The sequence below is a fragment of the Chelonoidis abingdonii genome, chromosome 11 (genome assembly GCF_003597395.2).
Source record: "Chelonoidis abingdonii isolate Lonesome George chromosome 11, CheloAbing_2.0, whole genome shotgun sequence".
Lineage (NCBI taxonomy): Eukaryota > Metazoa > Chordata > Testudines > Testudinidae > Chelonoidis > Chelonoidis abingdonii.
Window position 1 is genome coordinate 48,265,135 of NC_133779.1, and position 22,907 is coordinate 48,288,041.

General features: G+C 48.3%; 1 protein-coding gene across 1 annotated transcript; it reads right to left on the bottom strand.

Annotated features, from left to right (window-relative positions):
- Nucleotides 1-1,291: 1,291 nt before the first annotated feature.
- On the bottom strand, nucleotides 1,292-18,674 carry MEX3A (mex-3 RNA binding family member A). Its single transcript, XM_032792243.2, has 2 exons — nucleotides 18,157-18,674; nucleotides 1,292-2,400 (listed from the first exon to the last, which is right to left on the bottom strand). Exons 1-2 carry the CDS (start codon nucleotides 18,632-18,634, stop codon nucleotides 1,295-1,297), a joined length of 1,584 nt encoding a protein of 527 aa, XP_032648134.1. The 5' UTR covers nucleotides 18,635-18,674; the 3' UTR covers nucleotides 1,292-1,294.
- Nucleotides 18,675-22,907: the final 4,233 nt, after the last annotated feature.

The following is a 22,907-nucleotide window of genomic DNA, read 5'->3' on the forward strand; positions in this document are numbered from 1 at the left end:
TTTTTTTTTTTTTTTTTTTTAAATTTTCCACTTGGTTTTGGGTAACAAAAGTTTTGGTCCAGTTTAAAAACAACGACGACGACAAAATTATATATATAAACTTGTTTTTTGCTTTCTGTCGGGATGCATGTTGGTTTCAAATGGGCTCATTGCCTGTATTGCATGATCGTCTTTCTTAGGTTTTGGTGTGGTATACTCTTTTAAAGAAAAGAATGTTAGCGTGTGTGTGTACTTTAAGAAAAGAACAATGTTGTGTGTGTGTGTGTAGAGCTGCAGCTGGCATCACTTGGAAAAAGCAAAGAAGAGTGAACTATGGAAACATGGAAGTCAATCCTTGCCCTTGGATGGGAACTCAAGACTGGTTTTGAAATACCCTGTTAGTGACTCCTGATTCAACTGATGAACAAATCCCTGTTTGGATTGGAAAAAAAACAAAACAGAGTTCCAAACTCTGCGGTGGCTCAGAATAACAAAATAAATGCTAAGCACCCAGTGTGACTCCTACAGGTTCTTCCAAACCTTCTTCAGTTTCACCGGCGTCATTTTTATGTTTTTTCAATGTTCTTTTTTTTAGAAAAAAAAGGAAAACAATAAAAGTTCTTTAGCTGCTGTTCTGGTTTTTTTTTTGTTTGTATTTTTTTAAAATCTTTGAGGTAATAGAGTTGTGCCCTCGTTCTAACAGGTTCCCAGAGGTTGATGGTTTTTTTCTTTCTTTTTCCCCCCTTTGCCATCTGTTTTCTTTTCTTTCTGTTTGTTTCCTTCCGAGCTCTCGTCTGCCAGTTGGTTTGATGTCCCCAGGAGGAGGGGGCAGCTGCAGACCAACAGGGAGTGTCGGTGGGGAAGGAAGAGCTGTTGGGGAAGCTCTTCATTTTCCACGTGCCCCTGGTGTCTCGGTCAAATAAAGATGACCAAGCTTGGTCAATGCAGAAGAGCTGTGAGTCCTGTCTCGCCACAAAAAAAAAAATTAACTAAATCGCTTTGCTTCCGAGATCCAAGTGTGCGTTCAGAGTACTTGTTTTAAAAAGACATCGTAGGCTGGAGCATTGTTTGCCCTTCAAAATTTCTGGCTTTTCTATTCATTTTAATTTATTATTATTCACTTCTTTTTTTAAAAAATAATGTACATTGCTCGTAAAATAATTTTTTTCTTCTTCTTTAAATTAATTATTTTATTCTTTCATTCATTCGGTTATTCTTCAGATGTCATTATTATCATCATCATTATCTTTTTATTGGACTCCCACCCCCTCCCCCTTTCGGTCCCCACTTCCCCCCACCACCCCGTCCTGTCTCTTTAAGAAAATATTCTAATAGCCTGAGTGGCTGCAGCATGGCAAACCGGGCACTCTGGGTCGGTCCTCTCGCAGATCCGCACAGCGCACTCCATGCAAAAGAGGTTATGGCCGCATGGCACCAGGGCTGCTGTCACTTCGCTTTCAAAACACACCATGCACTCCCGGCTGCTGGAGATGGATGTCCGGGCAGTGGTGTTGGCTCCCAGCTTGGAAAATCCTTGCAGTGGTTCCCCTGGAGACCTTCTGGGGAGCCCAGAGAGGTTAGGCTCTTGCATAGAAGAGGATGGGGAGCGATGCGAGTTAGGATGGACGGCACCAGTGCTGCCGGATCGTTGCTGCTTAGAGAAGAGCACTGAGACGGGGTTGGTGTTTTCCTGCCCAGCCCACATGGGGGCACCAGATTCTGGTACCCCATAATAGAGATCTTGTTTGTTCACACCATAGTTAGGAAAGAGGTAACCATAATTGAAGTCATTTTGGTCGTTCAGTCGGGGTGTCTCATAGACTGGGTCCACAGAGCAGTCACCGATGCACCCAAGGCTGTTCTGTCGGAAGGTGGAGAGGGGCTTGCAGCCTGGGGCAGGTGTGTGGACCCGCCACGCCTCTGAGTAGCGGTTCTCCATGCTCGAGTCAGGGCTGCTGGACAGGAAGTCATTCTCATTGTTATATTCCAGGATCTTGCCCGTCCTCACCGCGATGTGGGTCTCAATCTCCTCCCGAGCCCGCTCCACATTGCCGGGTGCTCCTGTGATCTCGAAGACGGGGTCCCGGTCCCGGCTGGGTGTGATAATGTAGGTATTGGTTTGCTGCTGGATCCGCTTGATGGTGGCCCCTTTAGGACCCACTACCAAGCCCACCACACGATAGGGTACACGGACCCGGATGGTGACTTGGCCGGGCAGGGTAGGGGCGCTGCCAAAGTTGGTGCCGGCTTTGTTACGGGAGGCCCGGATCATGGAGAAGTGCTCAGCCGCCGAGATGATCTCCCGCCTAGCCATGGCAACGTCCTCCCGCCGCCCTGTCACCATGAAGACTGGCTCCTCGCCGCGCACCGGGGTCTTGATGTAGGTGTTGGTCTTTGCCCTCAGAGCTTTGATCTTGCAGCCTTGGGGAAAAGCAAAGACAGAAAAGAAGGGAGAGGGATTAGAGTCAAGGCCTTCTCCCCAACATCCTCTGCATAAAACCCCACCTGGCGCTCAATTTTCCCTCATGGCCTACCCTGGGTCCCAGCCCCGTCAGGGACCAAGCAATCTCCCACTCCAGGCCCAGTCCTGCCAGGGGCCAAATGACCAGAGCCATGTATTCTACACTCCCAGGCCTGTGCGTAGTGACCAGTTTGTCCAATGGTCTCCCCCAGAAATTTAGGGCCTTAACATGATATAGCTCAATGTTTTATGATCAGCAGCCTCCCCTGACTCCATCCTCCCAAGCAGGGGGTGCTGTGTAGCGATTCCACCCAGCAGGTCTATAGAGAGAGAAATATGAGGCTCTGGTACATCCTTCGCTGGGGCCTCATCCTCTCCCCATTTCATTTTATTTGCACAGACATCACAAGTGTTTTGGGGGTTCCCTGAGCTCAGGGTCCCAGTACAATTGCCCCCCCTTCTCCTCCTAACGTCACCCCTGCCCCTCAGCCCCCGGTGACCAGGCAAGGCTGGTGACCGTTGGTGGTGGCACCATCTTGAGACCAGCAACCCCAGCCTAGGAAAGGAGGGGGCTAATGCAACCACTGGGGAGGAAAGCTTCATTTCACCATTGCAGGGATAAGTCCCTTAATGAATGAGGCTCCACCCTCACCCCCTCAGCTACACACTGGGGGAGGAGGGAGAGGCCCCTGCCCCCCTCAGACACACACTGGGGAGGGGTGGAGGGAGAGGCCCCCGCCCCCCTCAGACACACACTGGGGAGGGGTGGAGGGAGAGGCCCCCGCCCCCCTCAGACACACACTGGGGAGGGGTGGAGGGAGAGGCCCCGCCCCCCTCAGACACACACTGGGGAGCAGGGGAGGGAGAGGCCCCCACCCCCCTTAGACACACACTGGAGAGAGAGGAAAGAGAGACCTCCCCCCCGCCCCCCACATAAACACTGCATGTAGAGGCCTCAGGAAATCACCTGCCCTCTGCCCCATAGTGGCTCATGCCCCTAGTTCCCTTCTCCCTCCCCGCCCCGGCCAAGTGCCCTGTCGTGTCACCCTGAGAACCCTTTCCTCTCCCCTACACACTGCCTGGGCCCTGAGCGGGATTAAATGGCTCCCATGGCAACGCAGGATTCAGCCTGCCTAATGCACCGAGGGGCTCCGACCCGTCATTCCCACTGACATTAATATGCCTTATCCCACTGACTCCCATGGGGGAATAACGGGACCCTGACTGCAGACAAGGGAGGCTCAGCCCCTCTCAGCACACTGAAGGTCCAGCTCCTAAATGTAACTGTTGGGTGAGGAGATTAGTGGTGAAAAAGAGGTGGTTTGCTTGAAGAGATGGGTTTAAAGGACGGATCAGGTGCCTGGCAGAAAAGTGTCCCAGCCTAGGGGGCAGCATGATGGAAAGCATGAAGCAGAGGGCAGGGGATGAGGTGAGGAAGGGAAAATGCAAACAGCGGGGCCCCGGTTCCCCAACCAGCCAGTGGGAAGGTGGCATGAAGCCCTCCCCACCCCCGACAAAAGGGGATAAGGATGATTTAAACCCTTGAGTGAAGGGTGATAAGGCCACGGGGCTGAGAGTTTGGACTGAGGACCACATGTGAGGACAACGGACTTTGTTACCCCGGAAGGGGTGGAATTAAAAGCCTGTCTGAAGAGCTGAACTGCAGCAAAAGATAACCCACTGCAGGACTGGAGCGATCACTGGCAGGGAGCACTACAGAGGAAAGAGCTGCTATGCCATATCCAGCGGCGAGGGGGCGAGCCAGTGGTGAGTCTTGTTATATTAATCTAGATGGAATATATGGGCCCAAAGAATTAAAGCTGTTAACTTGACCCTGTCTGTCACTGTCTCACATTAGACAGTATTAAATAACCTCTGGGGTTTGGTATACAGAGGCTGATTAGTACCATGGCAAACATGCTAGGAAATTCACGCCAAAGGTTAGAAATGTATTGACTGAAACACACAAAAGGAAAAGAATCAAAAGACGGCAAAAAGCGCTGGAACTGAGATTGAGTGATTATGCAAAACAAATTTAATCAAAACCTCTTTTTAAAGAGGGCAAATACTGGTTGAAGTCTTTTATTCTGTCAAACAGTCCTTGATGGGGAAAAAAGGATTAGTTCTGGTGTTCAGTTCTGAGTTGGGAATGATAGCCTCAACACAGAAGGGAGAGGAGGGCAACATGGGGAAAAAACAGCTTTTGTCGATGTTTTTAGGGTACAGGGTGACAGGTCAGTCAGGAATGGATGCTTTAGGATGCTCTCGACCCTGCCTCACCTCCGATCATCTCAGTGATCTGGTCAGGTCCCTCTCCTGGTCCATCTCAGGCCCTGCAGGACTGAATGGACTGCCTTATGTCAGTGTGGTATAGTTGACTTCAAGATCAGGTAAAAAGTAGAGAGAGAGAGAGAGAGAGAGGAAAGAGAAGGAATATAGTGGGGGACAGAAAGACACATGAAGGAGGGGAAGAAGACAGGGCAGGATCTCACTCATGTGAGCCTGGGTTCCTCACTGGAGCAGCGATGATGGCCAAGCGTCCCCAATGGAGTACCAATGTAAAAATCCCTATACTGCAGCCACAATGGTTGTAGCAGTTCCCTTTCCTCCCAAGCCTCTTTTTAGTGCCCCAAAAAGTGTGATGGGTGGAACGGCTCATTCTCTCCTTATTTCACCCACCAATTAGGCCTAAATTCCAAAGCTCCAGTTTTGGCTCATTAATTTCTGGTCAGCTGCTCCTCTTGTTTACCAGTCATAATCTTAATGCAGTCCTTGGGTAATATCAGTCAGTCCTCTCTGCTGAAATTAATTCAGTCTGTCTGTCTCCTTAAATCTTTTCTTAAAACAGTTTTATATAACAGATCATTGTAACAATTCATGACCTTTATCCACTTTCCACTGGCTAGGCTCACAGCTGCAGTAGGCCTGCTAGGCCTTTGAGATGACCGGTTATGGAAGTATCCCTGGCCTCTCCCAAGATTGGGATTTATTGTGCTGGGACATGGTGAGAGACAATCCCTGCCCTGAAGTGCTTACAATGTAAATAGACAAAGGAAGAATGATTATCCCCTTTTTACAGATGGGAAACCAAGGCACAGAGGGTAAATGATTTGCATAAGGGCACACCAGGAGTGTTTGGTGGAGGCACGAAACCAGAAGTCTCAGGTCCTAGCCCAGCACCTCAGCCACAAGACCATCCTTCTTATAGGTAGAAATAAGGGATAATTACTAGTTGAAAAACAAATGTCCTTTGTAAGTTGAAAGAAAAATTCTTCCTGTAGGACAGAGATTCTATTAAAAACTCCTTTTTAAAGCATCTCAACTTTGGGGACAAATCATGTCAAGCATTGGTCCACTTGAAATAACGAAACCGGGAGACTGGCAAGCTCAAGGGGATGGTAGATGAAGCCTTTCACCTCTAACCCATCCGTTCAAATCGTGTTGGTAGTGACCCAGTGTTGTTAATATCTGGAGGCTATTGAGTTCCTTGTGAGAAACGAGTTCAGCAGATCTCAGCGACACAAAACCAGTGGTCGTCACTGGATCCCTTATTGTCAGCCTCAAAGGAGAGAGAATTGAATGTGCCCCTCTCGGTCATTGAGATGATCCCCTCCAGACAGAGCTGAGGCACATTGGCAACTGTGGTACGTTTGGGGTGGCAGGTAGAATCTTGCATTGCCACTGCTGTGCTGGTATTGAAAACTTGCAGATGATCAGCTCTGCCCACTGGCCATGTTTAGCGCTCCACAGGCACATGATCTCACCAGCGGGCTCGCAGCCTTTCTGCCAAACTGTGGATCACCCAGAAATTCCTCTGCTTTTCACTTTGTCTAGGGCTAACCATTCCCTCTCCCACTGCAGCACCAAGCCTGCAGATAGCCAGCAGCTGTGCCCCCCAGCCCAGCCCACAGAGTGGCAGCTGCGCCTCTGCCTCCCTGGCTTTGCTGCTGGATCAGTGGAGCAGCACATCTACCAGCTCCACCCTCCTCTCCAAAGCCCCACTGTGAAGAAGTGCACAGAGCCACATTGCATGGTGCTTGGGCCCTGCCCATGAGCCCCAAATCTTCCTGTGGAACTGCACCAAATCTGCAGCATCTGCTGCCACAGAGGGAGCAGCATTTTGCCCTAGATGAATTTCAGAGAGGTGAAATACGCAAACTAAACAGACCTGGCAGCTGATAGTACAGCATGAGCGGTAGCAAGGTGAGCTTCCTTCCTATACTACTTCCCTGTCAATATCCTAGATGCTAGAGGAACCCCATCAAAGTGCTAAGAGGAGAACTGAATCTCCAAGGTCCAGTTACTCAACTTCTCTACTAAGGCTGCCTGGTGGTTTTTCTGGTATGGAACTGGACTAGCCCCACCACACTCACTCCACACAGGCCACTGAACATTGTGAAGCTTCTGGTCATAATCGACCTGCGTGAGATTTACACACCATCCTAAAAGGGAAAGAGTACCTATCCCATTACTAGTCCCCTCTCCCTTGGTCAAAAATTGCTTCCTGTCTTTCCAAAGGTAGGGAAAGGAGATTCATGGTGGTTTGATGTAGGAAGGAGCCATGGTACAAACAGCCTTAGACAAGGGAAAGAATGAGATCTGAAAATGATCGGCTCCCTGCCCCCCTCCCACAAATCTGCAATAGGCAAATGGGGTTCTTCCCAGCTGCAGCATGTTGACCTAAGATGTCTCAGTTACAGCTAGTCAGAAAAAGGGATGTCTTCAACCTGCTTCAGTCTCGATAAATACAGTCCCCCCTTGGTGTTTGCTGAACGGGGAGCACAAAGGTTTCAGCTCCCAGCCGGGGCTGTGCAAACCCTAAGCCTAACCACAACTCACCTGCTTTCCCATGCTGTTACAGCCCCACAAGCTGGACCCGGATCTGAGTATGTCTGAAATATAACTGAGATCTGGAGGCAGGAAGGATTTCCTAGAGGGTAGAACACTGCGCTTGTGCAATCTGGGACCGATTCTTAGCTCTGCCACACACTGAAAAGCACGCCACTGGCTCTGGAGACCTGAATCCCACTTTTAAACGTGATCTGGAGGGTCCACATCCATTGACTTTCACTGCACTGAGGTTCCTTTTGAAAAAGTGACGCAGGGCCAGATTTTTAAACGCATTTAGGTGTCGAAAGATGCAGACAGTGGAATTTTCAAAAGTGCCCAGGCAGCCACTAGGCACTTTTCCACACCTTCAGCCAAACATATACCTTTAAAAATCTGACCTGTAGGCTCCTAAGTCACTTAGGTACTTTTGAAAATTATTACCTTTTATTTCCCCAGTGCCTCAGTTCCCCATCTCTAAAATGGGGATAAAACCCAATAACGATTGTGAGATGCTCAGATACTATAGTGAGGGCCAAAAATGTACCTACTAGATAGACCAAAGGCTAGATGTTAAGGGTATTTAGGAGCCTCACGATCCAGGTAGATGGTTAGTGAGATCTTCAAAAGCACCCAGGCACCTAATTCCCCCAACTGCCTAAGTAAATCACACTATGTGCCTATCTGCATTGTTAGGGGCCTAAATACACCCTGCTGCGTTAGACTGAGTGGCACCAAATATGATGACATCACATCGGAACATAACCAATGAACAGATGAACAGTGGTGGTGTGGTTAAGGTGCTTGCCTGGGAACCAGCCCTTTAAAATATCTGGCTCCATGTTCCTTCCCAGCAGATTCAGATGGAAATCAGGCACAATCCAGCTGCAGGTTCTGCAGCTCACTTACCGCAAACTTCAGGACAGCCTATTCTCTGCTACACCACCTCTGCCAACCAAATCAGGAAAGTCTTTAGTGTTCCATACTCATGCAAATGACTGCATAAGGGACAGGACAATGGAGCACCTGCCCCGATAAGGCTACTGGTAGATTAAGGAGATAAGGCTCTGATCCTCTGACTGGCATTATCTGTACTGGGAGACTGCACTCCACCATCTCTGTAACCCCCTTCCCTGGAAAATAAACCACTTCCTTGCCTTCTACTGCCCTCCAGTCCCAACCTTCTTTCCTGCCTTTACATTGTACCTTTAACACACTACAGTCTACAAAGAGGTGTTCTGTACCCAAAAAACTGGGACTCCTCAGCTCTTAGGCTGAAACATTATTATTTATATAGATCCTAATAAGTAACAGCAAGTCTCTGAGCTGGGAGCTCTGGACTGGTGTTCGTCTTGCAAGACACTGGCTTATGGTGACATCACAGCATTTCACCAATGTAACACTCTCATTGCCGGGGTCAGCAGCAAGGATTGAACCCTGCCTCTTCAGCACAAGGCCACTCACTTGAGCTACAAGAATAACTCTAGGTACAGCCACATTTTTTCCTCCTTTTTTAAGACCTGCAGCAGCAATTGCAGTGTCAACTGACTCGGGCTTGTGCGACGCAGATAAAAATAGAAGTGTAGATGTTCCCGCTCAGGCTGGAGCCCGGGCTCTTAGATACGGCCCCTGTCGCTGGGTTTCACTGAAGCCTGGAACACCTACACTGGTCATTTTAGCTTTGTCGTGCAAGCCTGAATCAGTTGACCCAGGCTCGGAGAGTCACTGCTGCGGGATTACCACCCCCCACTGTAGATATGCCCTCTGTCAGCTGGCAATAGTGGTAGACTGTTTACATGGCTCAGCAGGGCCACCCAGAGGATTCAGGGGGCCTGGGGCAAAGCAATTTCGGGGGCCCCTTCCATAAAAAAAAAGTTGCAATACTATAGAATACAACATTCTCATGGGGGCCCCTGCGGGGCCAGGGCAAATTGCCCCACTTGCCCCCCCTCCCTGCCCGGGCAGGCCTATGGTTCAGTCACTAGATAGGGTTGCATAAAGCGTACTGGACCACCACATCATGCTAGTCAACCACTGTGCAACACAACCATTTGAGCTGCATTAGATCGTGCGGCAATGAAATACAATGATACCACATCAAAACATCACTAGGTCATAAGTAAAGAATGGTCTGGTGCTTAAGGCACTGGCCTGGCACTCAGGAAACATGGGGTTCACATCCCAATTCTGCCACAGACTCTCAGTACTAGTTAGAGCAGGTCACTTAGCCACTCTGGAGAAAATACTCCTCTGCCCTTTATTTAGGGCAGGGCCTGTCTCTTACTATGAATCTGTACAGACCTAGCACCATAAGTAATGTGACAACAACTAACTCTGCCAAGGCATCGATTTCAAGGAGCCCCATGGAGGGAGTTGCTAGATGCAACCCTGAGAAAGATCAAGGCAATTCCCAGAAATTCAGGCCAGCTAGAAACCCTACTGAGTGCTATCTAGCCTGATGCTACTCCCCACTGAGATTGTGCCCTGCAGTAGATTTGCAGTGCTTTGTCCAGTCAAGGTTTAAAATGGCTCACGTGGACTGACTATTATTACTATTTGTACCGCAGGAGCACCAGTCAGGGATCTGGGTCCGTACAAACAGAGAACAAAAACACAGTCCCTATCCCACAGAGCTCACCATCTTCATAAGATTAACCGAGAGTCCATGATGTCCTGCGGGAGATCACCCCACCATTATATAGTTAAGGACATCCTTCTGCCTTGGGGAGAATGTCCACCTATTGTGTGAGACTGAAGTTACATTTGCCCGAACACCCTGGTATTTAGGTAAATAGGTCTGCATCCCAGGAGCAAGGGTCCCATTTGCATCCAAAATAGGATGTCAGGTTATGCACTTGCCGGGGGCGGACCTGGGATCTGCTAACAGGAGAACCAGGGACAATGGTTGCACACAGATTGAGGGAGATCTAGGCCCAGCCTGATAGGAAACAGTCAAGCAGGTGACGCAAAGGGTCATGCAGGCAGAGACAAAGGAAGGGGGCTCCATGCTGGGGAGAGATGGAAGGAAACCAAGGCAAGATATACATGAATGGGGACAAATGTAGAACAAGATCATATAAGCTGGAGCAGGTGGGGAGAGGTTACAGTGACAGCAAGAAACGAACAGTGATGGGGGCGGGGGGAGAAGGAGAGACACACGGAATGGCAGTGGGGACACAGGCAAGGAGACAGCACAGGAGAAAGGGGGAGGGAAGATCTGGAAACGGACAAAAGGACGCATGGTGCAGCTGATGGTGTGAGAAGCAGGGGGAGGAGGAAGGGTCTCCAAGCGGCCTGCAGACAGGAGAGCTAGCTTTGCAGAGACAGACAGATGGGGGAACCTTTGCTTTAAACTGAAAAACACAGGAAACAAGATTGACCAACAGCCAACCATTAAACCAGAAGGCTCCTCACAGTCCAGTGGGCCAGATCCTCAGCTGATGCGAACTGGTGTAGTTCCACGGAAGACAATGAAACAGATTCTTAGCTGGTGTAAACTGTTTTAGTTCCATTGACTTCCAACTGAGCCACGCTGAATTACACCAGCTAAAAATCTGGCCATTCTTATATTTGATTTTTCCATTTATACTTATGATGGGGCCCTAATCCTGAGCCCATATCCAAACCTGATCTCGCTCTATGGTAGTGTAAATGAGGGGTGTAACTCCATTCAATTCAGTAGGTGCATTTTTTGGCAGCACAAAGCAGTCAGGATCCAGCTCTATTCATCCCAGCTGGAATAAGCAATAAGGATGGCATCCTTTCCCCACAACACACACACACTCCTCCTTTCCCGTGTTTTTGTTATTCAAGGCTTTTTTTCATCTCTAACTAACACCACAGAACAAACCTCTTTACTTAGTGGATTAGTAAAGGGCCAGATTTGCCCAGTACGCTATCAAGAATGTAAAACTAAGCAGAGAAGAGAACCTGCAGCACATTTCTGTAGGGAAGTAGTCTTTAAGGCATTGCACAAACATCACCTAATTTATCCCTGCCAGCTAGGTTTTTATACTGGGAAGGGAAATGAGCCTTTGCTTGTCTATACAGGTTGTTGGATTTTTTTTAAAACTCAAGTTCATTGATCGCCAATTAACTCAAGTTCACTAACAAATTTGTAAATTATTTCACTAAACTACAAACCTTTGTCCAAGAACAAACCTTTGTGGCATGTCCAGACTTGCACGTACAAACGAGTTAGCTAACTGGAGGCAATTGGTAATCAGTTAACTCCAGCTAAATAGTCTAGTCTGGCCATGTCCCAAATATGGTGATTAGAAATCCTGGAAGATTGGGATAGAATGAGTCAAATTCTCCTCTCTGTTACCCCAATGTAAGAGCCTGCTCCAAAAATACATGGAAGTTGAGGGATCAAAGATTAAGGGCTTGATTTGTCATTGCCCTGCACCTAGAGTTATTTAATCAGTGCAGTATGGGTGTAACATGCTATCGTTTGCACACACTGGTCCCAATACTTTTCTCATAACTGGTTTTACGCCAGCGTGACTCCATTGAGAGCCAATTCTTGTTTACATCAAGATCCCTTTGCACTGCTCTGGCAGCATCAAGGGGGCCTTAAAGTGGATCTAAATCACAGATGCACTCACTTTGGGTGTAAATGCTGATGCAAGGCACAAGGCAAATGAGAATCAGGCCACTAGAAGATTACACCAGTGTAAATCCAAAGTTAATGTCACTGATAGCAAAATGCAGCTTTTCATTTCCAAAGACTGAAGGCCAGATCCTCAGCAGCTGTAGCTCCACTGAAGCCAACATGAATCATCTTCAGCTGATGTAAACTGGTGTAACTCCACTGAAGCCAGTGGGTTAGACCCTCAGATCAAGGAGCAAATGGTAAATTGCCGTAGCACATCAGCTGCTAATCTGGTCCCGAGGTTTTTAAACAGATCACATCAACTCAGTATTGGTCTTTACGCATATATATATTTTTAAGATATAAATAATTCCCACAGAAAAAAGTTTTCAGCCTAATTCTCTTTCACACCACCCCCTTTACACCGCTCTGGTGTAAATTACATACATATGGATCTGCTTTAAGGCACTTTTAGGCTGCCAAAGCAGCATAAAGGGGCCTCAGAGAAAATGAGGACCTGGCCCCTTATCTGTAATATTCATAACATTAAAAGAGGCCTGTAAAATAAACAACCATCAAATATATCTGTGTGGCAAAACTTGTTTCATTGCTGGTGAAAGTTGAGTTCAAAACACATACACAAAGCACCAGAAACATGCAACCACTAATTAACTGTTGGGTGAGATTTTGTTGCATTGCTGATGAAAGCTGTATTAAAAAACACATACACACAAAGCACCACAAATAAACAACAACTAAATCTCTTTGCAGTGAGACCTTAGTGCAGTACTCATGCAAGTTGTGTTAAAAAAACATCAACACATCCCAAAATAAGCAATCACTGAATTTCCGTGTGGTTGAGGCCTTTTTGCATAGCTGATTAAAGTTATTCAACACACACACACGCATATACGTCTCAAGACACCACAAACAACCACCATCTTGTTGTGTTGCAGATGGAAGTTATGCTAGAGAAAAACCCAACCTCGACAGCAGATCTCAAATAGCAAGGCATCATCATGCAGGGTGGGTGTGTCAGTGTTGTGCCCGCATGGCGCAATCCTGACGTCTGACTTTGTCACATTTTAGACCTCGCTGGGAGAACTGCACAGGGATGGGGGGCTGCCAGACAAAGGTGGGAAATTGGTGGTGGTAATCTGGAGGGAGGGGACCAAGGACCAAATAGCAATGTGTTTTCCTGCTGCCCTAGATTCTAGCCACCTCACTCTGCAGTGAGGTTCATTTGGTCAGCAGTAGCACAGCCAGCAGCCAGACCCAACACATGGAAAATTCTCTTTGTCTCTCCAGGCTTCACTTTCTCCTCCTGCCACACACACTTTTGGTTAGGTTTTTAAGAACCACCCAGGGCAGATTTCCCTCTTGCATCAACTGGTGTAAGTCCAGACTAAGCTGGGCCTGAATCTCCTTTATACTTGACACTGCTCGCTCGGGCACACAGCCCAGTTTACACCCAGAGTGAAAATCAGGCCCCACTGCACCGAAAGGAACTAAATCTGGGATTTCCGTGGCAGAGCAGACAGCAGGATCTGACCCAGAGCTGCTTCCCTGATTCTTTCAGACACACCTCCACATGGGGGGCAAAGGGAGGAGATAGAATCATCAGGCTGCCTCAATGAAAAGGTTCCCTCGGACTGTTTTTAAATGCAGAGAACATTAGAGCGACACAAAGAGCCCAGTCACCTGGGGTTACTGGGGGCTCCTGTTATTTGACTTCACCTCACCAAGAAAGCACAATTTATGTTAAGCTCCTCAGCATAATCTCGTCTCTGTTGACAACAGGGCTAGTAAGAGCAGGCGGGGAGATGCTTCACTAGAGAGTCTCTCTGGATTTAGGGAGTAATGATGTTGCCATTGCTAATAAAATAATAATAAAATTATATTTTATTGTTGTTATAATTATACCTAGATCTTACAGAGGACTTCTTTTCTCAGACAGGGTGGGGGCAGATAGTTTGCAAATCCACCGCTGGGAGCATTAGAAAGCAAACCTAATCCTCCCCCATCCCCCTACCATACATACAAAGAAATGTGACTGCATATCAGCTCAGGATGCTGTTTAAAAACTGGAGGCCCCTGCTAGCCCCTACCTTCCCTGTGGGTGGGAATGGCACCACTTTAGCCCTGGGCATTCAACTCCTTGCCTCTCTCAGGCCTTTCCACAACTAGGCCCTGGGCTCCCCAGTGAAGAACCCAGGTGTTTTAGCGCCTCCGAATTTTGTCCCTTTTAAAGTCCCAGGCACATGTAGTGAGGGGTCACACCTCTCGCTCCCCTCCACTCTCATCTGGTATCAGTCCCCTCTCTGACAATCTTGATAGTGTGGGCACAAGAGCCTTCTCCTTTGCAACTCTGGTCTCTCTGCTCTTCAAAGTCACCTGCAAACCTACTGAACTTCTCCTCTGCCCTCTGCTATGAATTTTGAGTTTAACTTTGTGAGCATATTTAGCTCTTGGGAGCAGCTTGCATGGTGTTGTCTATGGGAGGTAGAATACCGGAGCCAGTAGTAATTCAAAGCACTCCAGGGCAGACCTAGAAGGGACCCAGAAGAGGTAAACATCTGCAAACCCAGCAAAGCTGTATTCTGCCCTAGCTTCACTTATAGAGGAGGTGAACAAGGGGCTGGAGGCCAGGCAGAGGTGCCCCCAGTGGGTTTGCACCTCCAGTGGCCATAAGCAGCCAAGTAGGGGCTTGCCTAGGGGTCACTGCTCCCACTCCAGCTGTGGAAGGGAATGCCTGGCTGGTCCAGGTTCTGACCACGGCTCCAACCCCTGTGCACTCGGAGTTCATAAATGCCACTCTCAGGAATCATTATTATTTTGTTCCCTGTCGATCCGTCTCTGGTTTCCTTACATCCACACTGATTTAAAAAGGCAGCAACTGACTCATCTCACAAGATATCCAGGTTCATTGCTGACCTTTGTGGCAAGACGGGGGAGGAAGTGGCCCTATGTACATGGCTAGCAGCGTCCTCCAAAAACCAGGCTCTCCAGGGAAAAAGCCAGTGATTCAGAATCTTGTCCCTTTTAAAGTCCACAGCCCACATAGCCTGGGGTTGCATCATTAATGAGGCTCCTGCAGTTTACAGAATGCAGCTGGCTCTTTAAGGGCATATTAACAGTTCCCAAGGAACATGCCTATCTTATCAAGCACAAGTTTATTTCCTGAAGCATCTATCATTCAAACTGGATCCACCCCCCCCCCCCCGCCCCCAAATTAAACCACTTTGCAAAGAGCGCTACAACCATTCAAATAAAAATACATGTTCTGGCAGTGCAAAGGGGTCTTAAACTGGGCAAAAATTGCACTGCCAGAAGTGTGCAAAGAAGCCTTGTGAGTGTACATTTTTTATAAGTTGCACCTGGACAGCTGGGAAAAGTTTTTTTTTTTAAAAGATCAAGAAATTTAGCAATTTATTTAATTGGAACAATGTCAAGTTTAAAAGAAAAACAACTGGTTTTGATTAAAAATCCTCAAACAAGTTTTTAAAAAAGGATATTTATATCTCTTTTCCATACATTTTTATCTCCTGATCCTCAGATATCCACTGAAAGCAACCATTCCCCTTTAATGTATCACAGGCTTGCATTGGCTTCATCCACTCCATTAAACAAGGGACCTCATTTATAATCTTCATGCACCGGGTTCTCTAGAGACTCCAGGCAGGCCTTTCAAAAGAACTCAGCACCCATTCACCTAACCAAAGTGATCAGGGACAGCACCCAGCAGCACCCATTGTCCTCAATGGATGCTCAGCACTTTTGGAAACCTGTACCCCATCATCTAACCTTCAGACAAAAAACAGACCCCCAAAGACATAAGATTAGACAAGAAAGAAAGAAAAAGATCAATCCTCAGCTGGGGTAAATCAGTGTGGTTACACAGACTTTAATGGAGTGAAACTGATTTAAACCAGCTGAAAATTTGTCATCTTGACTTTAGATGGAGCAATGCTGATTTACCCCAGCTGGGAATCTGGCCCATGGTTACTTACCAGTTTCCCAGACATTGGAACCAACCCTCCCTCCTCACAGGCAAACTACTAGTGGGAGAATTGCAGCAGGCTTCTGCGTTTCCTTCCATCACTCCATTCACAACACACATACTGCTGCATACAAAACAAATCAAAACACACCCCTCTCCTTTAGTTTGGGTCAGGAATGCTATCCAGACAGAAAACAACACAGGCATCTTTCTGGCATCATATAACATTTCCAGTTTTGATTTGGCCTAACAAATCTCCCTCTCTCTTAACTTTATTAAACAAAGGGGACCTGATTCTCCACTGCCCAGCACCTGGTGCAATCATTAATATTGGTGCAAACACCACCCTGCTGACCACACTCACTCTGCTCTGGTGTAAATGACTGCAAATGGCGTAGGGGCATTGAGAATTGGACCCAGGGAGATCTTCTTTGATAGCAACATACCCCCATCCCCTCTATTTGCAGAGACACTGGGCCAGATCCTGAGCTTGGTGGTATGAATCCAGAGTGAAATCCATTGACTTTAACAGAATTGCCCTAGGTTTACACTGAAATCAGACCCCTGAGGCGTTTTTGCTCACACTAGGGTCCTCTAAATGCACCTCACTGATGGCAAAAGGCCTAAAACTTGCTTTCACAGAAGCAAGTCAAGCCACTGAAGGCCCTATTGTTCCAATACATGTTCCACTTAACCATGCACAACCATTAGTCATCCATATTTCTCCCTAATTCCCCCCCCCACTCGTTCCCAGCATCAACCTCAAGAAAGGACCCCCTTTGCCTTTCCACTCTCCCCACATCTGTCCAACAGCAAAACTCCCTGCTAAGGGTAATTTTGACTCAGAACCCAAGAAGAGGCATTTGGGTTTTGAACTGCAGTTTTTACCAGTCGCACTTCCAGTGCATCAAGTTACTTGTTTAGAAACAAAAAAACAGATCCGACTTATCCCACACTGCTTTCCCCCCTCCCCGAACAACATAAAACTTCTCTCCACCAGCCGTATTAATTTTAACCCTGCGTTAGCACTGGACTGATGGCTTCCAGCAATAATTCCTTTGACTTGGAAGCCTGGAAGGGGATGGAGGGGGAGAGATGGGCGACTTAGGAGTGGGTGTGGTATATATATAATTTTTTAAGCCCTCCTCCATTCTACCTCGCTTCGAATGGAGCCCGTAAAGAGAACAAAAGCATCACTGTCAAAGAGATTCTGGTCGGCTCTGGGGGGGATAGAAAAGGAGGATGGAAAATGAAGAATAGGGCACAAGCAGGATTGTTAAATTCCAAACCGTCCAGTCACATGATTCCAGCAAGAGTTCAACTTTCATTAATCTGTTATTTGAATCCTTTATAGGCCTTAAGAACGCCTCCCCCCAACCCCCAGCACAACCCCTCGACTTCCAGCACGGAGCCCAACAAAGGGGATTTTCCCCTTGCCCCGCCTCGCCCCCGTGGAAAGAATGAGCGCACGAGTCTCCCTAGCCGGAAGGCAGGGAGTGTGGCTGGAGAGAGACATATTTCACACCAGCAAAGTAGCAAAAATGAGGGTTTTTTCCGCCAACGAGCGGAATGAGCTCACACACATTCCTCCGGATTTCAGAGCAAACAAACCAACCAACTCCGGACCATCGCTCCCTGCACTTCGGCCCAGAGAAGTCCTCCTTGTTTCAGTCTGGGGGCACCGGGGGGTGGGGGGGAGATCCAAAGTGAGCCTTATTTCTCCCGGAGGCAGAACATCCACATTTCCCCCCTTTGGTTTCTTGGCATTATGAAGCACTTTGGAGGGTGATGAAGAAAGGAGAAGGGATGTGGGGGAAGCATTTCCCTCCCCCTGCAGTGGCCATTATTCATCACCGGAGAGGGTGGGTGGAAATACCACTAATAGATGGACCTAGTCGATAACAATGGGAGAGGAGGCCTCACAATGGGGCGGGGGGGAAGAATCTCAAGCGGACACTATTTAACTTTAAAACCCACTTCGAGTTCCACCACGCCCCCCCCATAACGAAGGGGAAAGACCGGTGTGTGTGTGTGGGGGGGTTTCCCTAGTGATGCCAACTGAGCGGGTGGTTTAACTTTTACCACTTCCACGCACCCCCTCATCTTAACAAAAGAAATAGGTGGGATGCTAGACGGCGAAGACGGGGGGCGTGGAGGCAGGGAAGAGGAGACAGAGTCATGGGGGGGATGTCTGGGAGGGGAGGCAGGTTAAGAAGGGGGGTCCCTCGGCGGGGGGGCGCAGGAGCAGGGCACACACAAAAGCCCCCCCCCACCCACCGACCCACCCACGCGTACCTTGCCTGCCCACTATCTCCGCCACGTGCTCCGAGCTGGGCACGGGGACGCACTCCGTGGTGTTGGAGCTGCTCTTGAGCCGCAGCTCAGCCTCCTTGTACAAGGCGCACAACTTGGTCTCGGCCGCCCCGGCGGTGGAAGCGGAGGACGAAACGGTCGCGGAGCCTTTCGGGGCCGGCGGGGGTGGCTGCGGCTGCGGCGGCGGCGGCTGAGGCTGGGGCGGCTGCTGCTGCTGCTGCTGGGGCGGCGGCGGCGGGTTATTGTTGTTGTTGTTGCTGTCCTCAGCTCCCACCACCACGGCGGAGGAGGAGGAGGAGGACGGGTCCCCCAGCCCGAGCAGGCATAGCTGATCCAGGGCGAGCTGCAAAGCTCGGTCATCCTCCAGCAGCGCCCTGTCCTTGCTGCTCCCCGCGAAGCAGCCTAGCTCGCCGAAACCCCCGTTCCTTTCCATTATCCCTGATACTACCAGGCTAGGCATGGCTAACAAAGACTTGAGAGGGGGGTTGGGTGGTGGTGGGTTGGGGAGGGTGGGTGTGTGTGTGGTGGTGGTGGCGGGGGGGGCGTGTGAGAGAGAGGAGGGGAGTTGGGGGGGAACAAAGAGCTTGGGAGAGAGAGAGAGAGGGGGGGGGAGGCAGAGAGAGAGAAACAGACAGAGGGAGAGAGAGAAAGGGACCCTCCGCCCACCTCCCCTCGCACTGGCCAAGCCCCTTTCTCTCTGTCTCTCTCGGTTCCTTTCTGTAACCTGATCTCTCTCTCTCTCAGGCACTTCCACTCCAATGTGGATCCCCTCCCACCTTTGCCCAGAAAAGATTCCCCCACGCAGCCCCCCCTACCCTTGGCAGACCCCGCCTGGCTTTTGAGGGGTGTGCAGAGAAAGAGGCGCAAGAAACAGCAGCAGCCAGCGTGTGCAAAAGGAGGGAGACGAGACGGGGGGGAAACTCTTTTGTTTTAAATTCCCTGGCTGCAGCATGAAACTGACACTCAGGAGGGCCCCGGAGGCTGCTGGGGGATGTAGTTTCGCCCACGGGCGCACACACCCCCTTTTCCTGCTGCTTCTGCAGTCTAGGAAAGAGAGCGAGAGACAGAGAGGGAAAGAAGGGGAGGGAGGAACGGATGACAGAAGGTAAGAAGCCTGGTCTTGTGGGTAAGGCATTGGCTTGGGACGCAGGACATCTAGCTTCAGCCACTGGTTCCCCTTGTGACCCTGGGCCAGTCACTTAATCTTACAACATCTGATCCCCCAACTGTAAAATGGGGAAAATAATCCTTCCTGGTCTCCACAGGATGCTGGAAGGATAAAATCCAGGAATGACAGCGAGGGGCTCAGATCCTGTTGTGATAAGTATAGGGAGAGGAAACTAGGCAGGAGTAAAGAGAGAGAGAGTGAGCCTGCTCTTGTTTAGACCTGGGCAAATCAGGAGTGAGTCCACTGAAATCCAGAGGAGAAGCAGCCCCAGAAGCGAGAAGGAGGGGTGAAGGCAAAAAGGACCTAGCTGGGAACGGAAATGGATACACACACACAGGCCCCTGATTCAGCAACAGGGCTGCATGTGGGTGCTCTGTGCCTGTGCAGAGCCTAACTGATGTCCGTGGGGAGCTCCAGTTGACAGAGGAATCAACAGATTCATTACAGGATCAGGGCCCTGTAGAGAAAGCAACACAAAAAGAGACCCAGAGAAGTAGACACACAGGGTCATTTCACTGTAGCCTTGTGCAGCTGTTTGCACCAGGATAATTAACCTCTGGAACAATTTCCCAAGTATCTTGGTGGATTCTCCATCACTGACAATTTTCAAATCAAGACTGGATGCTTTTCTAAATGATCTGCTCCTCCAGGAATTGGTTTGGGGAAGTTCTATGGCCCATGTTATCCAGGAGTTCAGACTAGATGGCCTTGGAATCTGTGAATCTAGTGCAAAAAGCTACCGGATCAGAATGCTCCCACTTCCTGAGGGTGTAAATTACCACTCAAGTTGTAGGGTGGCAGTGAATTGGCCCGTGGAGAGAAAAAGGCAGAGGGGAGGGGGGCTGATTAATCATTGCCTTGTGCACTAGTCCTTTGTACCACTCTGTCTGGTAACACTTGCTTTGCACCAGTGTAAATGACAGCACACGGGGCAGGAGAATCGAGCCCAGTAAGTGGTATTGGGCCATCTCAGACAAGATTTTTTTAAACCTCTTAACGGACAGAGACCCAGCTTAAAAAAAAAAAAAAATCTTTCACCATATACCAAAAGAAGTGAGATCCTTGGAAAGAAAAGACAAACAGCCCTGCTTTCAGATGACTCCCCGATGAAGGATTCTCTACATGAGCCAGACTTGGCAGAGCTGCCGGGGTGGGGGATGGGGGCAAGGGAACTCGTGCTATTTGTTCAATGCAAAAGCAGAAAACTCTTGAATTGATTGCAATAACCCAACCTCCTTTCCCCCCAAATCTAGAGATCGGGGGTGGTAGAAATACAGTGCTCCCTTTTATTATTGAAATGAGGGGTGACGGTGGAAGGGGAGCATTGAAAATCGCTTTTCAGCTCCAAGCCTGCAAAGCTGTTTTCCTCTCTCCTTCCCCTTTCTTCCCTGTGAATGAAACCAGATGTCTCTCCCATGAAATGAGATTGCATGAGCTCACGCTGAAGAGAGACAATGCAGAAAGATGCAGGACCCCTTTGAGCCACACTACACTGCAGCTTTGGTAGAGGCGACGTCTGCCTCTCTGGCTGGAGGGAAAAGTGTGTGTGTGCGGAGGGGGGTAGCCTTGTTACTGAAGCAGGAATTTCCTACCCCGCATTGTATTTTGCATTAGTTCCTCTCTCTCTCTCAGATCCTTGCAACTAGCTCTCTCTCTCTCTTTATCTCTCTCTCTTTCTGATTCTGCTGCGGCAGAAGATCTCAGCTTGCAAATGAACTAAGTAGATGAGGGATACTGCTCAAGGAAATGTCTCATCCAGTGACTCACAAGGTAAGGTGTTGCTACAGCTTTCTTTGCAACTTTGCCTGGACAGTTTGGGAGTGGGTATTTTGCATCTTTTCCAACCAGCCTCCCTGATCCATGCCAAAAAGTCAGCCGGATGCTGCAACACCATCAGATCAGACATCCCAGTATGTTTTGTTTTGTTCACACATATGAAATGATTCTGATTTTTGTTTCAATATTTCATGTTTATGATGCGATCGGAAAAACCTCAAGTATAACGAGAACAAAATAGCCACCAGGTTATGTTTAATGCATCTTGTTTTGACCATGATTTTAGAATTGTGTAACGTGAATGTATGTACATACATGTATACATGTAAACCGACACGCATCACACACACACATTGTATACATAACACATGCGTACTCATGTGTGAGACATGACCACTACATATAATACAGGATAAGTCTGTATGTGCATTTATTTAATATAGATATTCATATACTCACACTCAGTCACGCGTACACATGCACACATGAACTATATCAACTACACAAATGCACACATAGACAAGGATATATAAAGAGAGAATAAATTGTGTGTGTCTAGATAGATATATACTGTGTATATGTATGCATAATATGTGCATATAATTGTGTGCATAAAGTCTGTGTAAGGTGTGTGAGTGTTTATATGTAGTGTGTGGGCATACTTAGTGTGTATATTTTGGGGTAAAGTGTGTGTGTGTGCACATGATATATATAGTTGTGTGAGCATACACACACACTATAGCTTTTGGGGTGAGTGACAGAATATATATCTTTGAGAAACAATGTACTCATCTTCTAAATTACAGCATTCAAGAATTGTTTTTCCCCTGGTCAGAGTTTGATCTCTTTAGAGAGACGGATAGTGATGCCTTGTCTGTAGGTATCACTTCATTTTAGGGAGGCAGTATCTCTTGCAACCCCCATTTTATGATCCACCCTATAATTCGGGAACAGAACTGTGACCCCTAAAGCAATGAAAGTGAGGGGGGAGAGTAATTCTGATGTTTATAGGCTGATCTTGCAAATACTGGCTCACTCAGCCTTTACTCAGGCAAATAGCCCCATTAATGTCAGAGGGGCAACTTGCAAAGGGCTCTCTTGTTACTTACTCACATGAGTAAGCATTTGTATAATGAAGTGTTTGTTTACTCCTTCACATGACACAAGAACTAGGGGGTCACCCAATTAAATTAATAGGCAGCAGATTTAAAACAAACAAAAGGAAGTATTTCTTCACTCAACACACGGTCAACCTGTGGAACTCCTTGCCAGAGGATGTTGTGAAGGTCAACACTATATAGGAGTTCAAAAAAGAGCTAGATAAGTTCATGGAAGGTAGGTCCGTCAATGGCTATTAGCCAAGATGGTCAGGGATGCAACCCCATGCTCTGAGTGTCCCTAGCCTCTGATTGCCTGGAGCTTGGTGTGGACGACAGGGGATGGATCACTGGATGATTGCTTGTTCTGTTCATTCCCTCTGAAGCACCTGACATTGGCACCTGACAGGATACTGGGCTAGATGGACCATTGGTCTGACCCAGTGTGGCTGTTCTTGTGTTTGTAGGAAGGGCTACTATGCTTGAAATCTAAACTGGGATTTGAATACAAATAGTCACGCCAACATCCAACGTGCCTTTGAGTTTGATGAGTGTTCAGAATCCTGATCTGGATTGTGGTGGAGCAGCAGCACTGCCATAGTTCTGGTTACTAGTTTACTGTGTAACAGCCAGAGGGTTAGGGGTGCACCTTAACTCTGTATTTCCTGCATACTTGACGTTCTGGAAGGGCC

What these genes read in the sequence shown, in the direction of transcription:
- MEX3A (XM_032792243.2), bottom strand. Translation starts at nt 18,634, where the DNA reads ATGCCTAGCCTGGTAGTATCAGGGATAATGGAAAGGAACGGGGGTTTC. An exon ending in GGAGATAGTGGGCAGGCAAG is followed by an intron (nt 2,401 to 18,156) that starts GTACGCGTGGGT and finishes CTTTTCCCCAAG; the next exon opens with GCTGCAAGATCAAAGCTCTG.